This window comes from Grammomys surdaster, unplaced genomic scaffold, assembly GCF_004785775.1.
Source record: "Grammomys surdaster isolate TR1022 unplaced genomic scaffold, NIH_TR_1.0 241, whole genome shotgun sequence".
Taxonomy (NCBI): Eukaryota; Metazoa; Chordata; class Mammalia; order Rodentia; family Muridae; genus Grammomys; species Grammomys surdaster.
In genome coordinates, this window is record NW_021604686.1 from 46233 (window position 1) to 68662 (window position 22430).

Genomic DNA, 22430 nt, shown 5'->3' on the forward strand with positions numbered 1-22430 from the left:
GACAGATATATAGAGAGATAGACACACATGCACACACACATATATAGATACACAGAAACATACACAGAGAGAGACAGAGATAGACAGAAACAGAGAGAGATAGAGAGACAGATACAGAGAGAGATAGACACACATGCACTCAGAGAGAGAGAGAGAAGGAGAGGGAGAGGGGGGGGAGGAAGAGGGAGAGGGAGAGGGAGAGGGAGAGGGAGAGGGAGAGGGAGAGGGAGAGGGAGAGGGAGGTCTGGGTGGGGAGTGTTTGTGCACCAGGGATGGAACTCAAGTGGTCATCTTTGGTGTCACAGTCGTATACCCCATGGACCATCTCACTGATGGCCGCTCCTCAATAAACTCTTATTGCCATACAGTTAGGCAATAGAGAAGCCCCTGGAATGGGGAGGCGCTCTAACCACACCCCTCGGCTCTTGGCTTAGAGACACTCACCCTCTGTGGGGCATGGCTCAGGTCTTCCTCAGTGGGGGTACTCCGGTAGTCTGTGTTGTTCCCCCAGATGTTACAGGATGTGTTGACCTGCATGGGAGGCACACACATGCACAATTCTGAACCTCACTCCCAGCACCCCCTTTTCTTCCTCCACCCAGACAGGCCAGCACCCTGATGGTGGAGAGTTGCTTAAGGGGTGTGTCTGTTTCCTTCTTCCCTCTCCCAAGTTGGTTCCTAGGGAATGCAGCTACCTGGTTGGTGAAGAAGTCCCTCAACATCAGCAGGAGGTTGCCACCCCTGGTGGCGATGGGGACAGTGATCTTCAGCATCACCCCGTGGATGGGGAAAAAGCCCAGATTCTGCACCTGCAGAAGGAGAGACAGGGACAGTGAGCCTGCAGGGACCAGTCAGCCCCAAGCAGGCCCTGAGTGCTTGCACTATGGAAGCTAGACAGTATTGAAAGATGGGCTTTGGGACCCTGGAGTACAATCGGAGGGCAAAGAGCCAGGAGATCAAGGACTGACAACCACAGAGTCATCTTGTGTGTGTGTGTGTGTGTGTGGGGGCTTGCTGAAGGCTAGGAGTCAAGGTGTTGTGGTCACTAATCAGGGCAGGATGCCGGAAGGAATGTGTGTCGTCTACCTGGTGGGAGCACATTCAGGGTTTCAGGCTGGGCTTTGGGGACTGAGAGATGGTCTATGGCCCTGGGCTTCTGTGAATGAGCTGTGTAGCCTGGAGTAAGACAAGCCATGTGGGGCGTGGGGTGCAGCCTTGTTTCTAGCCACCTCCTCCAGCCTACCACAGCTTCAGAGAAGATGACATTCATCCGAGGGGTGAGGGAAACCCTGGGTCCTCTGTGGCAGAGATTGCTCAACTGCTTCCTGACTGTTATTCTCCTTCCTCAAGTGACAGAAGCAAGATCAAAGCCACCCCTCCCAGCTGAATACCGTGTTATAGATGTAAGAGGTAACTGGAGATGTGGGATGCCCAGAAAAGCTCTTAACAGGAAGGGACACGTTTCTTTCTCTCTGCTTTCTTATGGCCTGGGCTGAAAGTAGGCTGGGTGAAGCTGCAGCCATCTTGGGCTGAGAGAGTGTGAATGCTGGGATTAAAGGCCTATGCCACCAACACCTGACATTTTGGTACATGCTAATAACTGCCCCCAGTCTAGTCTGGATGTCTTTCAGATGAGCGTGAAACCCAGAGAAGAAAAATAACTTTCTATTAGCTGTACAGCGAGCTGTCGGCGGAGCTGAGGCTGAGCCGAGGCCCTGTAGCGATTCCAGCGCTTGCCCTCCAGCTGGGGTGCGGGGTTCTCCGTTCCGCCCCTTCACATATTTCGGAGGTGACCTGTAGCCTTACCTTGAAAACACAGTTGAACGGAGGCCCGATGCCATCATAGCTGTCCAGCGAGCTGTTGGCCTTGACCTCGAAGTGGGTCAAGCTGCTACTCCTGCAGAGACCAAGGAAAAACCGTGTGTGGGCGGAGTCAGGTGTGACCTGATGATCCTGTAGCAGGTTAGAGACAGACCTGCGCCTGCTTCCTGGGCACTTGTGCCTTATGCGGCCGGTAGGGCGCTGCCTTGAGGATTCATAGGACTGGTGGAAACGAATGCTGCAGGCAGAGACTGCTTTCTGCCATGTGGGTGGGCATGAGTCTGAGAGTCCTAGGCCGGACAGCATGGCCTGGTCTCTCTGTCCGCTGCAGGGCTTCTTTGCAACCTTGCCTCCAGGGCGCCTTCCACCTCATAATTCTTTTCTCTGTTGTTGGTGGCTGGGGACTTCCCAATGGATAAGAGCTGGTTCCTCAGCAGACTGGGGTTAGTGCCCTCTAAGAAGGGTGGGAGATCAGACACAGTGTGGCCTGGGGTCTGAGTTACTTTTCAGTGACAAGTGATGTTGGGAATTGTTGATGGAGGTAATCAGAACAGATTTCCTTCCTTCCTTCTTCTTTCCTTCCTTCCTTATTTCCGTCTTTCTTTTTTTCCCTTTTCTTTTTAATTTGGAGACAGAGTTTCATGTAGCACAGGCTGATTCTTTATATAGCAAAGGATACCCTGAAGTTCTGATCCTCCTGCCTCTACTTTTAGTATGCTGGAATCTAAGTGCTGGAATTATGGGTATGTCTGGTTTATATAGTGCTGTGTGTGGGTGGAGGATTTACACACGATTGGCCAGCACTCTACTACATCCCCAGGCTGGTGTGTGTGTGTGTGTGTGTGTGTGTTTGTGAGTTGGGTCTGGCTTTCCACCTTATTTTGAGACAGGATCTTTCCTGTTTCCTCTGCTGTTCTGTATACTGGAGGCTAGCTAGCCCATGGGTTTCTAGATGATTCGCCTGCCTCTGCTTCTAGGAATTGGGCTCAGGTTGCTGGAGCCATTTCACTCACCCCACCCAGATTGACTTAAAAAAAAGATTTGTTTTATCTTTAATTATGTGTACATATATGTCTGTGTATGGGTATATGACTGAGGTGCTTACAGAATTCAAAGAGTGTCAGATGCCCTGGGACCAGAGTTACCAGTGGTTGTGAGCCATCTGAGGTGGGTGCTGGGAACTGAACCTGGGTCCTCCGGAAGATCAGCGTGTTCTCTTAACCACTCAGCGGCTCTCCAGGCTGCCACAGTGACTTTGAAGAGTTCTGTTTTTCACTTCTTTCCCAGCTTTGTGTGATGGGGCCCTCCTGACCACCTTCATGCTTGCCTCTGCTTGCTCAGGCCCCTCCCTCCCCTGCCTCCCTCCTGCAGATTCGTAGCTAGCCCACCTGGTAAAGAGGATGTCTGCTTCATATTTGAGGTGGAAGCGAAGGAGGGCCGTGTTGTCAGCTGCGGTGCTGTCCTGCTCGTGACTGTCACTACAGGGGGAGTTAGGAGTTAGAGAGGACACTGGCACAGGGAATCGAGAAACTGAAGGGAGGATGTGCTGGCTTTTCAGGCTGCTGGGTTATGATCAGGCCATCAGGAAAAGCTGAGGTGTCTCCTAAAGAACAGGGAGATGGGCCAGCCCTCTGTAGTCAAGTGGTCAGGGAGACTTTTGGGTAGTTCATGGCCACTGCCTGGCTGTGCCACCTTTTTGATGAGTCTCCCTAGCTGCTGAGCCGAAGATTAGGTTGGACTTGGGACTGGGAGAGTGACGAGCCTTGAGGAAAGTCTCCTACTCTGCCCTGGGAAAGACAGTGGGGTTCACTGTGGGGAGCCCACTGATTCCTGGTCCCACAGGGTGCAGCCCTTGCAAGACCCCAAGATTTCAGCTTGTACATAAACTGAGTTCTACTCTCCATGCTAGGAGGTGAGGCTGAAAAGGGGGTCCCCCAAAATAGACTGACATCCACGACCCTTCTCGCTCCTCCCTGGCTCACAAATGCTCACAAATGCTGTGTAAGTGTATTCGCTTTCCTTGAGAGGGGGACATTCTGCCCCAGAAGGCTCCAACATACCAAGACCCTTCACAGACTCAGCTGTGTGTCTGAGGACATGTGGGATTTGTTTAAGTATAGCTGGTGACCAGCACAGGCTTGTGTCGGGGAAATCCCCAGCCCACCTGTGACTCAGGGCAAAGACAGTGACGTTTGCTTTACCCAGAGGTTTACTACTTAGTGGAGGATTTTGGCTGCTCTGAGGCTTCTTATCAGACAGAAGCTAGCCTGTCTTCCCTTTCTTCCTCCCTCCATCTCACACAGAGATGATTCTGTGAGACAGGAAACCACTTCCTGCTGGCCCAGGGAGCAGGACCTGGATGATGTGAAGAGCTGCCTCAGTACAGCCGCTAATACCTTCCCCACCATGGTGGACTGTGTCCTCAAGCTATGAACCCAGCAAAGCCCTCTGCCCTTTAGCTCCGTGTGTCAGGCACTTTGTTACAGCAACGAGAAAAGTGACTAACACACATACACACACACACACACACACACACACACACACACACACACACACAGAGAGAGAGAGAGAGAGAGAGAGAGAGAGAGAGAGAGAGAGAGAGAAACCAGGACAGAACGGGTGGGATTAAAGTGTCCAGCTCCCAGTTGCTTACAGGCTGCGTTGTTGGAAGTCTGTACAACCTCTGCTGATCATGAGGGGCTGCTATGTGGACTGACTGATAGACCTGAAGGCCTTCTAACTGACTGCTGCCTAAAGCTCTCTCTACAGGTTAAGGGACAGCCATTGTAACTTGTGGCTGAGCTTTGGGATAGTAGGGAAGGAGCTTCCCCCAACGCCCAACCACTTGGGTCAGAGAACTTGCCAGGAAGATCCAGTGGGCACAGGGAAGCACGGGGCGAGGGAGGAGCTGCTGGGGTGGGGGAGTGGCAGGCCTTACCTGCCCGCACCCAGCTGGATCTGAAGATGATGCAGAAACACAGACTTGCTGAACTCAAAATCCAGCCGGAAAGCCACCTGTGGAGAAGCGGGCCTGAGCTGGGTCACTCAGGTGTGCTGATTCTGACCTGCTTTTCACTACCATCTCAGGACCCCACAGAGAATGTCTGGGGGGAAGGTGCAGCACTGTAGAATAGTGAACTCGGGCTACCACAAGTGCAAAGAACAGCAGCTCCCTGTGGGGATGTTTCTCCCCCCTTTCTGTTTTTTTTTTTTTTTTTGGTTTTTTTTTTTTTTTTTTTTTTTTTTTTTTTTTTTTTTTTTTTTTTTTATTTATTTTGTTTTTTTTTTTGGTTTTTTCGAGACAGGGTTTCTCTGTGTAGCCCTGGCTGTCCTGGAACTCACTCTGTAGACCAGGCTGGCCTCGAACTCAGAAATCCACCTGCCTCTGCCTCCCAAGTGCTGGGATTAAAGGCGTGCGCCACCACCGCCCGGCTGTTTGTTTGTTTTTTGAGACAGAGTGTCGGGTTGGTGAGATGGCTCAGCCGTTAAGAGCACTGACTGCTCTTCCAGGGGTCCTGAGTTCAAATCCCAGCAACCACATGGTGGCTCACAACCATCTGTAATGAGACAGAGTGTCATGTAGCCCAGGCTGGCCTCAAACTTGGCATGTAGCTGAAGATGGACTTTAGCTTGTGACCCTCTGTCACCACCTCATGAGTGTTGGGGTTACAGGCATGCCCCACCCAGGGTTTCATGCATGCTAAGCAAGCACTCTGAGATATATCCCCAGAAAGAAACTGTACTTAGGACCACCCCCAACCTTCCTCCTGCTCTCTGGGCCTCGGTTTGCTCCCTGCTCTCAGGGTTCCAGTTTCTGTCCCTCCCTGGTGGGCCCCTCAGACTCCACCTTGGCCTTGGATCTGAAGAAGGGGTAGCTGACATTGCAGACTTTCTTGTGAAGCCGCCTCTCCTCGTTCACACACTCGATGCTGTTGTCTGAGTCATCCTGGGATGGGCAAGGCAGTAATCAGGCAGGCTCTAGTCCTTGGTCTGCAGGCTCACCACAGCCAGTCCCTCACCCCATCTTAGGGACCACACCACCACTGGGCATGGGAACTAGACGCCTTAAATTCTGCTTTCCAACTACCTGAACCACAGAGGACCCCTGTGGCTGACGATGGGTATAGTTGGTTCAGACTAAAGGCTTGCGATGAGACAGGGGAGGTATTTTACTCAATGGCCAGGTTGGCGGACGAGTGCTCAGGTGTATGCTGATTGTCCCCTTGTGGCTGAGAAGCTGGCTAGCTGCAACTGGGACTCTGAAGTCTAGACCTCAGGCTGTGGACAGTGACTATGCTGATTGACCTGGTAGAGAGATCCTGGAGCCATGGGGGGGGGGAGGCTTGAATGTGACAATAAGATATCTGAGATTTATAGGCAAAGAGGTAGGAGTGTGATCCTTGTAGGGATGAACACATTGTTAGGACATGTGCACATGCTTACAAGTAGGGCCAGGGTGGCGGCTTCAGACATCCCTCTTCTACGCTCAAAAGAGAACCTCGATTCTCAGCTCTGGATGCTAGCTGAAGTCTAAGGGAAGCGTTCAAAGCTACCTATGTGTAGGCGACCCAGTGAGAGCCCCCCAGAGGACAGACAGGACACAGCTCTGTCAGTAACTCCTTTTCTCCTCTGCCCTTGGCCTAGGTCCGCTGGGCGAGCTGCCGAGGTCCTACCTTTTGGATCAGGCTGGCAAACTGCAGGTTCTCTGACTGTGAGATGTTGAGGACTGCGCTGTAAGCATTCTCTCCTCTGTTCTCCAGCGTGGCCTCTACTGCCACCCGGCGACGTGTGCTCTCTATGATGAAGACAGTGGTGTCGAAGGACCGGGTGTAATTGAAGCAGTCCTGTGCGGTCCTCCTCAGCACCTGTTGGCAGTACTCCCTGCGGGAAGAGGTTGCAGGCAAGATGGGTGTGTGTGTGTGTGTGTGTGTGTGTGTGTGTGTGAAGGAGTGAAGCTGAGACTCAGGACAGGAGCAGAGACATGGGAATGGGGCACCTGGCCAGTTCCTGCCTGTGAGACCAGCCACTGAGAGAAGGAAGTGGACGGAAGGGCCTGCAGAGAGCTCATGCCTCTGGCCTTCTGCTTGCACTACATAAAGCCCCTGCTCTCCAGTCACAGGCTGTACCTGCCTCTGAACTCAGCTCTCCTGTTCACCTCATGAATCACGAATCATCTCTTTACTTCTCTTTTGGCTTCGTCTGCCAGGAAACTCAGCACTAAAATCTTGACGCCTTTTCCGTCGTTTGCACGTTGTCTCATTGCATCAAAGTGAAACAGAAATGATTATAAAGTTCATTCTATAAGTTAAAAATCTGCTCATGAGCAGGTGTACCGGTGCACCGTAGTTTGCCTCGTGCCCCAGCCTGTTTCCTCCAGGAGATCGTGGGTGCTGTTTTCAGTCATGTCATGTGGATGTCGGAAGACAACTTCTGAGACTTGGTTCTCTTCTTTTACAGTATAAGTCCCGGGGATCAAACTTAGATCATCAGGAGCAAGCGCCTATCCCTCCTGAGCCAACTCACCAGCACCCTCATAGAACCTTTACATCAGAGGGACTAGAAAGCCTGGGTGTTCAGCTGGTGGGCCCTAGCATTACCTTGGGTCTGGGGTTAGAGGAAAAGATCCAGAACCTTGGGTCATCTGTCCCTACTTTCTGTAACTTTGTTGTTGTTGTTGTTCTTGACTTATTTGTTTTTAGGGTTACTTACATGCATGTGTGTTTCATCTGCATGTATGTCTACAAATACCATGTGAATGTCTGGTGCCCGTGGAGGCCAGAAGATGACGTAATATCCCATGAAACTGGAGTCACAGATATTTGTGAGCCTCCATTTAGGCACTGGAAATTGAGCCTGGGTTTCTTAGTTCCTCTGGAAGAACAGCCAATGCTCTTAACCACTGAGCCATCTGTCAAGCCTCCTCCTTATTTGTTTTTTTGTTTTGTTTTGTTTTGTTTTTTTTTTGACAAGTCTCATTCCATTCTGGTTGGCCTGGAACTCATAGAGGTCTGCTTGTCTCTGCCTCTCAAGTGCTGGGATTAAAGGGGCGTACCCTCATACCTGAGCTCCTCTCCCAATTTCTTAGAGGGTCTCATGTAGCCCAGACTGACCTTGAACTCACTAAGTGGCAGCAGATGCCTTGAACTTCTGATCACTTCCCCTGGTACCATCACCATGTATTGGCTACTCCATTTGCCTTATGCTGCCCTTGGGCTTGAACCTAAGGCTTTGTGCATGCTAGGCAAGTGCTCTATACACTGAGCTATATCCCTGGCTCCCTCCTTCCACTTTCTATCTGTTTAGCCGCTTGGTCTCTAATGGAAGGAGTTCCATTCTCGGAGAAGCTGGAAAGGCTCGAGTAGACCAGTGATGCTCTTTCAACAGAGCAGCTGAGGCCAGCAGCGAGGGAGGGGACTTGCCTGAGATCACAGGGGAGTTGGAAGCTACTGTTCTGTTAGTATCAGAGCCATGCTGTCTCTAGGACAGCTGCACTAGGACAATCCAGCCTTCGGGGAGCTCCAGGCCACCAGCAGAGACAGGTCAAGGTGTATGGGGCAAAGAGCCACTCACATGGCAGTGGGAAGGTCACTCCAAGCATCGAGAACAAGGTCAGGGACACAGTGCTCATCCTCGTTACAGCCATTCCAGAAGGGCACCTGCAAGGAGAGCCAGTGTGGGTGGCTAGGGAGGGAACCATGGTTTACAACCTTAGAATACAGAGTCCCCAGCCTTTGTCACTCTATGCCAGATGGGCTTCTGCCTGCCTTGACCTCTTCCAACACATTCCTTGCTGATTCCTTCACTCCTGTATAGATTCTCCCTCCAAGAAAGAGTGCTCTCAGCCAGGCTGACAGCTCAGGCTCCTGCCCGGCGGCACAGTTCCAATCAACAGGAACCGCCCGTCTGCTGTGTCTGAGGTACATAACGTTGGAGACATAGGCTGAGAAAGCCGCAGCATCTGCTCTCGGATCGTGGGGATGACTGACACGTGAACAGATGGATCTCGTGTGAAATGTGTTAGAAAGCAGAGACATAAGGAACAAAAGGAGACAGAGGTAGGGCTAGCTAGCTCTTTGGGTCTGTAGGTATTCGGAAAGATTTTCAAGGTGGGGACAGTGGGTCTGAGTTCTGAAGCACGAGCGAGCAAGCTGGATGCCCCAGGGGAGTGGGAAATCCAAGAGAAGGCTGGAAGTCCAAAGGTCCTGAGGCTGAAGGGACATGGTGAACGGAGGAGATGATTTCAGCACTGTGGAGAGAGACCAGGTGGAGGAGGGGAAGAAATAAACAGCCGTAAGATCCTGTAGGCCATTCCTGGAAGGCCTTGGGTCATCCCTTGTACCTGACAGGAGCCAGCAAGTACTAGCACAGGAGGGCCCTGCTAGACAAGCGGAGGGAGGAGGGAGGATGGACTGGGAGGGGCAGGGCTAGAGGCAGAGAGACCCAGGGAGGTGGGGCAACACACAGGAGGGTGTGAATGGCACCGGCCGCTTAAGGTCTCTAGAAGCTCTTGGGGCCGAGGGAGGATGCACCTGGTTCTTTTTCACATTCTGGAAGGTGGACTGGAGATACCAGCACCATCCTTTCAGAACCCTAAGATTTAGTTCAGAAGCTTGGCTTGGGTGAAGCATGGGGCGGGCACTGTGGCTTATCACAGCGCGGCTCAGTAGGGTCTGGGTGCTGAAGCCCGGGCTTGGTGACATCAGTGGCAAAGCTATCAGCACCAATGATGCAGGCTTGGTGGTGGTGGGTTGGGAAGTGAGAGGGACGGGCACAGGGGACCTGGTCTTATTAGCTCCTCCTCCTCTTCTTCATCTTAAGATAGAATTATTTATTGTTTGTGAGTGTACTGTCACTTTCTTCAGACACACCAGAAGAGGGCATCAGGTCCCACTACAGATGGTTGTGAGCCACCATGTGGTTGCTGGGAATTGAACTCGGGACCTCTGGAAGAGTAGTCAGTGCTCTTAATTGCCAAGCCATCTCGCCAGCCCTCATTAGCTCTTCCTAAGAAAGACTGGGCCATAGTTTAGACACATTGTTAGAGGGATGCAGTCTACAAAGACGCTGCATTCTCTTCACTAAGCCTAGGCCAAGGCCCTGGTGGCTCAAGTCTCCAGACAGCCTGTCAGGAAGCTTGCAGAAGACGGAGCCAGTCCTCAGACGTTCTAGCTAGATGATGAAGGATGTACTCCAGTGTCACAAACTGGCTTAGCTTAGGGTCTCATGTAGCTCAGGCTGGCCCTGAATTTGCTATGTAGCTTACAATGACTCTGAGCTTCTGATCCTCTTGCTTTGCCTCCGGAGTGCTGGGATTACAGGCGTGTACTACTGCACCTAGTTTATGCCATGCTGGAGAGGGAACCTAGGGCACTGAGCCCACCAGGCAAGCACTCTACTAATTAAGCCACAACCCCAGCCCCTCAGTGCCCCATAAACTGGGAATGGTGATGCCCACCTTTAATCCCAGAATTCAGATGATGCCTCCTCCCCACTAATACACTCAATGACTCTTTCTGGTTCTATCTATCTTTCACCTTTACCCCACTCTCTCACGCCCACACCCTGGAGATACACAGCCAGCTCTCCGGGCTTTAAAGCAGGGTCTCCTCTCCTGCCAGTTCCCCCCCACCCCCAACTCCTTACCCTCTCGGGTCTGCAGCTCTGAGTTCAGATCATCCTATAAAATCCTTTAAAGTCGAGCTCAAAGCCACCTCCAGCAGTAAGTTCCCTGCCCACTATCTGGGGTGACTCATGGTCTCCATCTCTACCTGGTGTCAGGATCAGGGTCTTGGCATAGGTGACTGCATGTGAATATGCCTCACGGGTTTCGAGAGCGAGCAGCGCGCACCCGTTCTCTTGCGGTACAGACTTTGTAATTAAGGTGATAAGCAAGTCATCGATTGGGAGCGGGCAGCTTTCCTCCCATGCCAGCCCAGTGACTGACTCACATGGGAGAGAAGAGACAAGGGAGAATAGGACCGGCTTGGTGAGAGGCTGGGAGGGGCTGAGGGAGGACGGATGCTGAGGGGAGGGCTGGCAGGGTGTGCAGGATAGGGGTGCTATGGAGGATGGGAGGGGCTACGGGAGTGTGGGCGAGGCAGCGCAGCCTATCACAGTGCTGAAGAGATGGACGAGCACTTGCTACTTAGAGGCTGTGGGCGGAGCTCCAGTTTCTGAGAGCTGTGATGTGATTACACCGCCCCGCCGTTTCCTAATGCTTACAGTCCAATGCAAATCCTGCCTGCTCTCCCAGCGCGCTTAGACAGAAATGGGGAGACGTTCTTGAGTGGACTCTTCAGGGAGCAAGCACCCCAAGTTGTTAACAGAGGATTTAGGTACCCCTAGAGCTGGAGACACTGGCAAAAAGAAAGCTTTCCTTTGGAATACTTAGTAGCAGGCAGGGAGAGTCCATCACTGAGTTAGTTACTGAACAAACACAAAAGCAAGCTCAAAGCAGCTCAGTCCTTCTCTGAAAACTTAGGGAGGTAAGAACCAGAGGTCACGGGGCCACAGCTCCCTTCTGAGCCTCTCATTTCCCCAGGGGCCACTCAGTGCCTCCCTGTGCGGAGGACATGGGGACCCAACGAAGGAGTCTTGTCCTGCTGTTAGTAGCTGTGGGTCTCTGGGAACAAGAGGCAGAGGAGTGAGGGAGGAAAGGACTCAGCCAATGTTCATCGCAGGTCTGGAATCAGGGTGGCAGAGGGGCAGGACGCACCGACACTCTAAGCGTCGTGGGCCAGCCGTTGTCCAGCATGGGGCCGTTATCAGGGTCCTCTAGGGAGTACTCCACGGAGAAGGCCACCGGCTTCACATAGTCGGCAGTGTCCTGTGGGGAGAGGAGGTCAGAGTTCAGAGGGGAGAGACTGTGATTTCTTGGGCCAAGACTGCAGACATAGAACTTGCACCCCTCTAAGCTGGAGAACAGCAGCCCGTGGCCCTCGGGGTAAGTCCCCATGTGGATAAAGGTTCTGCCAAGGTCTGCGGGTGAGAAGTATGTGCCGGATAGAGAAGCGAATACCAGTTCGGCATCCTGAAGTTTCACCACACTCCTGTCTCCCCTTCAAAGCTCAACTCTCAGGGATCTCATTACGTGGTCCTTCAGGAAGACTGGCAGGCACCTTCCTCCCCCCCACCTCCCCACCCCCAGATTTGTGACTTCAGCTTCTCCCATGGCATTGAAGCCACTTAAGTATCCTCCTCCTCCTCCTCCTCCTCCTCCTCCTCCTCCTCCTCCTCCTCCTTCTTCTTCTTCTCTCTCTCTCTCTCTCTCTCTCTCTCTCTCTCTCTCTCCCCCCCAGGCTGGCCCCAAACCGAGTGCTGGGATTACAGGCATGTACTACCACACCCGGCTAAAAAGAAATCCACCTGTATGTCTGACTTTCTTTCCCAGCAGGGAATAGTCTAGAAACCTCTAGGTGTAGCCCAACCATTGAAATATAGGCTTATAATGTTGAATGAATGAATGAATGAACATGTGATTCAGTTAGTCCTGACTATGGATGACAAGTGACTGGAGAGCTCCAAGCTGCCCAAAAGCGCCCGAGCTCTGTGGTCAGCACACTTGATATTTCTGTATGGAGGTAAGCCTCTTTCTCATTCGGTGATGGGTATCAGGCCACCACCTCTTTTGGGACGCCACTGGCCCATGTGTCCACACTTCTGCCTGCTTTATACAGTCTTCATAAAGGCATGCCTGCCCTTTCTAGCCATGGGTGGTGGTCCCCTCTCTCCCTCATCTTCTCAGATGGCTCTTGTTTCATTCCTTCTAGGGATGAAAGTCTGGGAAGGCAGGTGGGCAGGATAGCCATAAGGGCTTTTATCTGGGGCCTGAGGAGGAGCACTGGCCAAGGATAGCCATTCTGCTTCCTGGTTATCCACTGAGAGCCTAGGACTGGCCTGGTACCTATGGGGCTCTCATTTCTCCCACAGATGTCCCTCTACTCTGTACCCTTTTTGTAGGGCTTGGGGCGTGCTCATGGGCTGCTGGGCTCACCAGGACGTGGAAGTTGATTCTTTGACAGTGTTCCTGGCCAGAGGAGAGCAGGACAGCCCTGTTGGTGAACTGGTCTCCGCCCTCGTCCAGATGTGCCCGTGGCATATACCGCCTCTCATCCATGGTTGCATTGTACCTGATGCCTGGAAGTGGGGAGAGGGTAAGACCAAGCTGGGGCTTCATCCACATCCTAGACTGCTGAGCCTCTGGGCTGGCCGCTGCAAGCCAGTAGCTTCCATATTGGGAACAAGAACTGTGGTAAGGAGGAAGAGGCTGAAGAGGAGGATATGTGTGAGAGGCGGGAGGGAGGACAAAAGAAGGACACAAGCCTTGGGAGAAGGAGAGGGACTGGGATGAGGCCAGTGTCGCTCAGCTCTGCCCACAAAGGACCTCCTCAGCCCTCCTCTAACACCCTACCTCACACAGTTGCTCTGGGCCTTCAGCAGCGTCTCCTAGGGGCTTTACTCATGCTAAGGACTCTTGTCTATATTCTGTGGCTTGAAGCCCTCAGCCTTTCTCCCTTTCTTTAGCTTACAAAAGTTTGACAGAATGGCTAAGTGCCTTCCGTTCCCCATGTATCCCTTTGGTGGCTGTGCCCTTGAATTCGTGTCCTGTCATAGATGGAACATCCAACATAGACGGATGTGTCTTCTTTTGCCCCACCCCCACCCCTCGCCCATTTCTCTTCTTTGGTCTTGAGCCTCATCACTGAAGGGGACACTGCCTGTGGTTACTAATGCATCCATCATTTCCAGGGATGCCTGGTCCAGGAAGTGGGTGCCTGAATCCAGTCTGAGGTAAAAGGAGAGGACCCTTCTCAAGCCCATGCCTCTGCTGGGTGGCAGATGTGACCCACTGTGTTCCCAGCTCCCCAGTGCTGGGTCCAGGTTGGTTCCCCTAGTCTGGCTGACTCCTGGCCTCCTCTCTGTATTCAACTGCTTGCCTTTTGCATCCCATTCAAAACACAACCAAAGGATGTGCCTCTGTTCCTGGCCTTTTCCATCAGCCCTGCCCACTACCACTCTTGCCCCTGCCAGGAATCCCTTGGAAGGAGAGCATCAGAGGAGAATCTAGCAGGCACATCAAAGGCGTCTCAGGATGTGACCTGGTACTCAGACCCCATTTTGGGAAAGCCCCAGGCTGTGAACCAGAACAAACAAGGCCCCGGGAGAGACTGGAGCTTGGCTGACCACCCAGGGAGTCTGCTTTACCGATGGTCGCTGTTTGGAAGTGGGGTGCCAGGAAGATGGGTACGAAGCAGAGGAAGGCAGCCAGGCAGGTGGCGTCCCGGCCACTGCGCTTGCAGTCCTTGTGGAAGATGTTGATCTTGGAAGGCTCAAAGCGGAGGCTGGCGTTGATCTGAACTACAGGGCGGGCCCTGGAACAGAGAGGCAGGTGAGCTAGGGTAAGGCTCCCAGTTCTGACTGCCTGGCTGGGACCCTGGAGTGGAGGTACAGATCCAGTCGAGAGTGGAGTCTGTAAAACCTGCCTAGAGGGTGCAGAGTGATGGATGGGGCAGAGAGAGTTCAGGAAGCTACAGGAGACGGTCAAAGATGGGTCGGGGCACCGGGCAGTGGTAGCGTACACCTTTAATCCCAGCACTTGGGAGGCAGAGGCAGGCAGATTTCTGAGTTCGAGGCCAGCCTGGTCTACAGAGTAAGTTCCAGGACAGCCAGGGCTATACAGAAAAGCCCGGTCTCAAAAAAAAAAAAAAAGGGTCAGGGCTTAGCAGCTTCTGGGCTCTGGGATAGCCTGTTCTCCTTTTCTTCAGGGTTGTTCTTGTTGAAGACTACTGACTTCCCTTCATCCTTCCTGGCAGGCCTGAGATATATTTGAACTCAATTGGGGGGGGGGTGGCAAGATGGCTCAGGGCTGCATTTTCTGAGGACCTGGATTTGGTTTCCAGAACCAACAGATGTGGCAGCTTACAACGACCTGTAGCAACAGTTCTAGGAGGATCTGACATTGTCTTCTGGTTGTCATGGGCACCAGTATGCACATGGTGCACAGGCATACATGCAGACAAAACATTCGTAAAATGAAAATTAAAAAGAAGAAAGGATGTATTGGGAGCTGGACTGACCCACGGTTTTCCCAGAAGCCCCTATGAAAGGATAGAAAAAGCTTAGCTCCGCGTCCTTTCTCAGGAGCAGACTTAGCAAGGCCAGTCTGGGGATGAGGTCAGAGTTTTGAAGGAGCTAAAATTTCTGGTCCTGGGACTTGGCTACTCCCCCTGAAGAGACTGGAATTAACTGTATGCTGCAGTGCTCTGGAGATACCCAGCATTCCCTTTGTGCAGCTTTGCTTGGCTAGCTTCCCACTGATTTCATCCCATTTATGATGGTTCCTGCTGACTTTATTCCAATTCTTCCCTTGAAAATAGTATATAAAATACTATACTTCCAAATAAACTTGCTTGGTGTGATGGTTTGTATATGCTGGCCCAGGGAGTGGCGCTGTTAGGAGGTGTGGCCTTGTTGGAGTAGGTGTGTCACTGTGGGCATGGGCTTTAATACCCTCGTGTTCTAGCTGCCTGGAAGTCAGTCTTCTCCTAGCTGCCTTTGGGACAAGCAGTGGAACTCTCACCTCCTCTAGCACCATGTCTGCCTGGACACTGCCATGCCTTTGATGATAATAGACTGAATCTCTGAACCTGTAAGCCAGCCCCAGTTAAATGTTATCCTTATAAGAGTTGCCTTGGTCATGGTGTCTGTTTACAGCAGTAAACCCTAACTAAGACACTTGGCAAAGACATAGTTTGTGCAAATCCTCTCAATCCCAAACTTCTCTTTCTCCTTATTTTTTGCTTCTCTGCCTTATCTGGTTCTCGTTCTCTCTCTCTCTCTCTCTCTCTCTCTCTCTCTCTCTCTCCCTCTCTCTCTCTCAGAACCTGTCACCAAAGAGCAACCTGTTGGTCAAAATCTGGAAGGAACAGTTGAGCAAAGCAAAACAAAGCAAAACGAAAGAGAGAAAAATAAAAGGAAAGAAACCCCATGCCAGGTACAGAGGATGTCACTCAGTTGGTAGAGTGCCTGCCTGGCATGCATGAAGATCTCGATTCCCAGCACCACATAAACAAGGTGAGGTGGTGAGATGAGGCAGGGAGATCAGAAGTTCAAAGCCATCCTTGGCTTCACAGTGAGTTTACAATTGAACAGGAAAGGAATCCCATGCCCAGGCTGCACCCCAGGTCACACTAAACTGAGCGAGACACGAACATGTTCTAAAGCAGTGTCTCAAGTTTTCATCTGCATGCACCACTACCTCCTGCAGACATCTTGTACAGCACAGAGCCCGATGCAGTCAGTTGGCACAGACTCTGCAAGGCTAATAGGCTCTGGAGTGAGGTTGAGTGGGAGATACAGGAAGCACAAATGAGAGAGAAGGCTGGAAGCACAGCTAGGATCTGAGAGTGTCAGTGCTGAACGACGGAAAGTTGGCTGTTTTTTTTCTTCTTCTTCTTCACATTTTAAGTTAGTGCAGAAGACCTAAATGATGAAATTAATCTCAGCAACATATATTTAAAAAGCTCCAAGCAGCCAGGCATTTATCTTTAATCTCAGCAGAGACAGGTGGATCTCTGTGAGCTCCAGACCAGCCTGGTCTACATAGTGAGTTCCAGGCTAACCAGCACTACATTCTAAAAGTAGCAGTACACAAGAAGATGCATAGGCTTTTTTCAAACACTGATGTGGAACCACACACAAAAAGGAAATGAAATCAGAGGGGTTGGGAGAAAAGAAACCCCTAATCCACGCCCTTTCTCCTGCACAGGAGGGGAGGAGAATGCCTTCTAGGAGGGGCTCAATGCTTCCTCTAAGTAGCCTGGGAGACAGGAGTGGAACAGATGCTGCAGGGAACAGAGCATAGGAACAACTCTGAGGGCTGGGGACAGAAAATGGTCTCCAGGTCTAGAACTCCATTAAGAATAGAGACCACATGGGCTGGGAGGGGCTCAAGGTTTACTTGGGTGACAGTAGTTAGAGTCAAGAAGCAAAGACCCTGAAGCAGACCTTTGAAACACTCTGTTCAGTTAACCCTCAGGAGAGCCCTCCAGTTAGGGAAAGCAGGAGAACCAACCACAAAACCACAGCGTTGCCCAGGGCGCCCACTGCTAGGTCCACAAGCCCATCCTCATTGAGGTCCAGTTGTCCATGGATGCTGCAGCCAAAATGCTGCAGACCGGGAGCCAGCTCTGAGGCTGTTATTCTCTGCAAGGAGAGAAGAGAAAGGGTGTGTTTACTGTGAGCCAGGTTAGCTCTAGGAGAGACACACAATCCTGAGCTCTGAGAACCTGACATCCCGTGTGGTCCTGGAGTCCTGCTCTCTTTTCTTAATGGAGTTCTAGAACTGGAGATCACTTTCTGTTCCCAGCCCTCAGAATTGTCCCTGTGCCCTGCTCCCTGCAGCATCTGTTCCACTCCTGCCTCCCAGGCTACTTGGAGGAAGCATTGAGCCCCTCCTAGAAGGCATTCTCCTCCCCTCCTGTGCAGGAAGAAGGACATGGATTAAGGGGGGTTCTTTCTCCCAACCCCTCTGACTTCATTTCCTTTTTGTGTGTGGTTCCACATCAACGATTGGTGCCTGGGCTTTTCATCTGGACTGATGTGGAAAAGATAAAGTTGTGTATGAGGACAGGACGGGGAGGTCCTGAACCTACGGTGCACCCAGAGCAATATTTCCACATGAAGTAGGACAGACAGGATCCTTCCTGCAGGAGGGCATGAAGAAAATGGAACCACAGGAGTACATGGGTGCTGCTTTCTGCTCTACCCAGTCTCCTGAGTCCCACCTGTATGGGCTTCTTCAGGATGCTCGTTTGGAAGCCATGGAAGACATAGATGGCCCCTCTGTGGCCGTCTTCCAGAGGGGCCCCCACCACCACGTCATTGTAGGAATCTTGATTGAGGTCTTGAACAGAGGCAATGCAGGACCCGAACCGGGCATTCTGGTAGCTATGGGAATCCTTCAGAGTGCCATTATAAACAAACCGGTTCTGTAAAAACCAAGGTTGGGGAGAGGCTGAGGAACTGAGTATAGGCTCTGGCGTCTTGACTCCCTCAGCCTGCACCAAGTGGCCTCTCTCCATTCCATCCTCCAGAACCCCTCCTGATGACAGGAGCCCAGATATTAGAGCCCAGAGAGGCTCCTGCCCTTCCCAGCTGGCTCCGGCAGGTGCTACTGACCCTCTCAGGAACATGGGTTCCCTTGAGGTTGACTATGTCAGAGCAGGGCTCTGATGTCCTGCAGAGCTGCCTGGCCCCTCCTGGCCACAGTACCTGTCTCAGGTTGTAGACATACACCTTTCCTCGCTCGCGGCCCTCACTGAAGTACATGGGTGCGCCCACCAGCAGGACGTCTGTCACTTTGTCATCATTGATGTCCACCGAGGTGATCTCACTCCCGAAGTAGGAGCCTATCTGCGGCACACGATGGGAGAAGGATCGAGCTGGGTCCCCACTACTTAACTTTAATTATGGCTATTTATTCTCCTGAGGGGCAATAGTGACAAGACCCAGAAATATTATAATGGCAAAAAAGGAAACTACAAAAAAAATATGAAGGTTAAAAAAAAAAAGCTGGAGTCTCAACACTCTAAGTAATGCCCCAGCCAGCAGGAGTGTTTTACTGTATTTTCCTCTACTCTGTTCACTGAGTCTTTGCGTTGTCAGTTCTTATGGATGAATACATTCTTATTGTTACAAAGAGACTGTTCCTCATCTTTCCTGAAGATGAAAGTATAACAATGTATAACATTTTGGTATAACAATGTATCCAGAGCCTTTTCTCCAGGACGTATTTTTCCTCATGAAGGCCGCATTTAAGAAATGCATTCTTTGATAATTTCAGACACGTCTGTAAGGAAACACAACCCTATCTACTCTCCAGCTCTCCCCTCCAACTCCCCCCACCCAGTCCCCCTCATTCAACTCAACACCGTGTCTTTTTTTTTTTTTAAACAGCAGCAGGCTAGCTCCACTTAGCATTGCCCGTGAGTGTGTCTGTATGTGTGTGTGTATGTGTGTGTGTATGTGTGTGTATGCATGTCTGTATGTTTGTGTGTGTATGTGTGTGTGTGTGTGTACTATTGGCCACACTCCCAATGACTATGCTTCATTCTACAGCCATGGATCACTAATAGCTCATCAGTTGGGGATGGGGCCCTGTGAGCCCCTCCCCCACCTACTCTGGAAGGCTTGATCTTGCCCAGGTAACCTTAGCAGCTGTGAGTTCATGAGTGCCGCAGCTAACCGTGATGGATTGTTTTTTTATAATGAAATTGCCCTGATTCAGAGGGAGGTACGGACCCTGATGGTTTTAATCAAGTCACAGTAGTTGGTTCATTTCCAAGTCTCAGTGTCAAGGAGCTCACTGGCGTGCCCGTTGCTGAGAGTGGTTGATGCTGTCTTTGCCATCTGAGTGCTCACTCTCTTCTCTGTCCTTTGGTGTAGCACTTCCCATATGGGCAAGGGTACCACCCACCATTCATTAGAGACTGAAGACCCCTGGCTCTGCCTCCACCTCTACCATATTGGCCAGTGCGTCATTTTGTTCCCTACCGCTCCTCCTCTAGACTTGGCTTCCAACCTTTGTTGTGAGAGCCTGGCCTCTAACCCGTGGCCATATATAATACAACCAGGTGTTTGGGAGAAAGCCTAAACTCTTTAGTATAACCCTATGGGATCTGCCTCCTTCCCCAGCCTCTGCTCAGCTGCCCCTGGCTCCTAGAACAGAGCCTCCTCCACCGGCCTCCTTCCTACCCTCATCAGCCAGTTCTCTTCCCTAAGATCCAGGCCCTGGCTGGATCTCATTGTCCCTCTGCACAAGCTTTCCCGTTCCTTACATCTCTTTGCTCAACTCTCTCCCCTGCAGACACTCAGGATTCAGCAGACGCATCACTCCTTTGTAAAAGGTTACTCTCTTTCTTCATTTCCAGCCCCCCCCCCCTTTTCAGGAGAACCTGGTTGTTCCACGGCCACAGGCGGCTACACTTCCCCACCCACTGCCTGTGATGAGTGTGCCTCTGTTCACCAGGGCCTGCTCCCTTCACAGGAGCCTCATGAGGGTAGGCCCTGGCACATAGGATGGGCTCAATAAATGCTTGTTGGAGGGAACAGCCTGAGGTAGGGCCTTGTGTGAGACAGTCTACAGCCTTGGGTTAGCTCATGAGTACACCATGCTATTAGGAGAAAGCCTTAAAACAGGGCTTAGTACATGCTAAGCTAGTACCACACATCCAAATAATGACTGAACCTATATCTTAGCCTGGTTATTTCACTTTACATTAGTTACTTGAAACCCAAAGAATGCCAGCATCAGAAGCCTGGTTATTGCTTGGCCAGGTCTCTCTGACAACAAAGTCTAATGCTCCTTGCGCCACTATCTCTAGGCATACGACGACAATGTAGTCCTGGGTGTCTTGGTGCTTGCTATGTAGACCAGGCTGGCCTCAAACTCACAGAGATCCACCTGCTTCTACCTCCCGAGTGCCAGGGCTTAAGGAGCGTGCCACCACACTCAGCTCAGAAGTCTATTCTGAGGTCTAAAAGCTTTAATGCAAGCTAGGGACATGGCTCAGTTGGTAGAGTGCTTATCTAGGATGCTGAAACCCTGAGTCAGCCTCAGCACCATATAAAACAGGTGTGGTGGTGCGTGTCCATAATCCTAACATGGGAGGTGGAGGCAGGAGGGTCGGGAGTTCAAGGCAATCCTCGGCTACGTAGTGAGTTTAGAGCCATTCTGGGCTACATCAGACCATGCTCAAAAACAAAACGAAACCCAAGACCTCTAAGGAGGAAGATTAAAAAAAATACAGACAGAAGAAAAAGGAAATAATGAGTCTGGGCTGGGGTGGGGAAGAGAGAGAGAGACGTCTCCACAGAGTAATTATAAGGCGACAGGAAACTAAGTCTGAGGCCTCATCTGTGTGGGTCACAATAACCCGGAATCGACTTAGTTTTGCTGCCTCCAGCGCTACGGTTTCTTGTTCTGATGTGGGAGGCAGAACCGGGCAGTAATGAATCATTAGTTATCAGCAACTTCCCTGCAGCTTCCAGGTCTAGCGTTTCCCCCCTGAAGGATCTGGCCCTGAGTGGGCTGGAGCAGGCTGGAGCAGATGGGACCAGAAGGGAGGTGGGTGGGGTGGCATGGAGTGGGGTGGGGGGTTGGAGAATGAGGTGGAGTGTGGGATATGGGGATGTGGGTGTGGGGAGATAATGGTATTGGGGGTGGGGGCAGTCGAGTGGAGCAGGGGTGATGGTGAAGCAGGTTGGAGTGGGGCAGAGGGGCAGTTTCCCAGTCTGAACATGAGGAGTACAACAGTGCCCCCACTGGCCTCGAAGAGGAATGGCAGAATTGTGACCCACTGAGTTTGTCCTGGTGACAGGCCATGGGCAGGAGAAGCTGTAGGATGGAGCTCAGGCTCCAAATAATGAGGGAAGGCAGGTCAGGGCCTGGGTGGGGCTTAGCTTGGGTCTAGGGTACCAGAGGATGTTGTCATTGAGAAGATGCTAAGGCCTGTTAGGAACTGCTGGGGAGTCAAGAGTCTGGGTTCTTAATGTGACCTGGTCAGAAACCTGCTGTAAGGGCTTGGAGAAGCCGCACTGCTTCCCAGGACCGAGGCTTCCTTGGCTGCTGCATTTGGTTCCTGCCACCGTGCTTCTAACTGGCATCGTGACCATTTGACACAGCCTGCCATGCAGCCTGATTATCAGCCTCATCCCAAATGGGGCAGTGGCATTAGCGGTAAGCTTTACTTCCAGGAAAAAGAGGGAAGATGGTGTCCCTGTGGGTCTTGCTGTGGGGTGGAGAGATGACACAAGGCAGCTCAATGAGGTGACTGTCCTTTCAGGATGCCCCAGGGCCAGGAGAATCCCAGGTCGGGTAGCTCTACACGAATGCTGTCTGTAGCCTCCATTCTAGTGCACACGAGGCACTGACAGGGCAGAGTAGCAGGAAAGATCACCCAGCACTCTAGAGGCAAGCAATCTATAAGCTAGAGGGAAGAAATCATCCCAGGCTCTCCCTGGTGTAGCTCAGGAGCTGGGCTGGCATTGATTGGAGGAGACAGTGCAGGTTCTATGGCTTTTAGGGTGGTAATTGCATTTGCAGGCACCTTCAACCACAGAATTTGACATGTGCTCACCCCCACAGGGGAATGCTTGTGGGTGTGGACATTCTTGCTGAGAGGGAAAAGCCTCTCAACCCAGTCTGCCTAGATCAGAACCTAATCCTGGCCCACTGCCTGCCCCCCTGCAGCCTGCCCTCCATTACCTGCTCGCCCCGGAGAGCCTGGTGGATGGTGAGACTCCGGTTGTTGTGCATACTGAAGAGAATGACCTTGCCAGTGTGGTTGAACCTGGGGGCTCCAGCCACATACACCCGCCCCTGCTTGGAGGACACAACCGATGTCACTGTGTATCCTGCAGGAGGAAGAAACAGGATGGTCTCTGGTGCTGAGTGCTCAGTAGGCCTTGCCGGGTTTTGGCATGGAGTTCAACCAAGCCTGAGGAGAAGCACTGAGTTCTGTCTCCCTTGTGCACATGGATTAAGGAAAAGAGCCTGGAGATGCAGCTCACTGGAAAGTGTGTGGTTGACTTATGCAAAGTCCTGTACT

At 51.8% G+C, this 22430-nt stretch overlaps 1 protein-coding gene across 1 annotated transcript in view; it reads right to left on the minus strand.

Annotated features, from left to right (window-relative positions):
• Itga11 (integrin subunit alpha 11) overlaps nt 1-22430 on the minus strand; it is a 103156-nt gene that overhangs the window by 6721 nt on the left and 74005 nt on the right. The window contains exons 12-26 of the mRNA XM_028774532.1: nt 22088-22236; nt 18094-18234; nt 17607-17810; nt 16895-17025; nt 14026-14192; nt 12815-12957; nt 11537-11647; nt 8392-8477; nt 6495-6702; nt 5669-5767; nt 4760-4836; nt 3210-3299; nt 1807-1897; nt 696-809; nt 445-531 (exon numbers count right to left, since the gene is read on the minus strand). Coding sequence (XP_028630365.1) covers nt 445-531; nt 696-809; nt 1807-1897; nt 3210-3299; nt 4760-4836; nt 5669-5767; nt 6495-6702; nt 8392-8477; nt 11537-11647; nt 12815-12957; nt 14026-14192; nt 16895-17025; nt 17607-17810; nt 18094-18234; nt 22088-22236 — 1898 coding nt within the window. The remainder of the gene's footprint in view (nt 1-444; nt 532-695; nt 810-1806; nt 1898-3209; nt 3300-4759; nt 4837-5668; nt 5768-6494; nt 6703-8391; nt 8478-11536; nt 11648-12814; nt 12958-14025; nt 14193-16894; nt 17026-17606; nt 17811-18093; nt 18235-22087; nt 22237-22430) is intronic.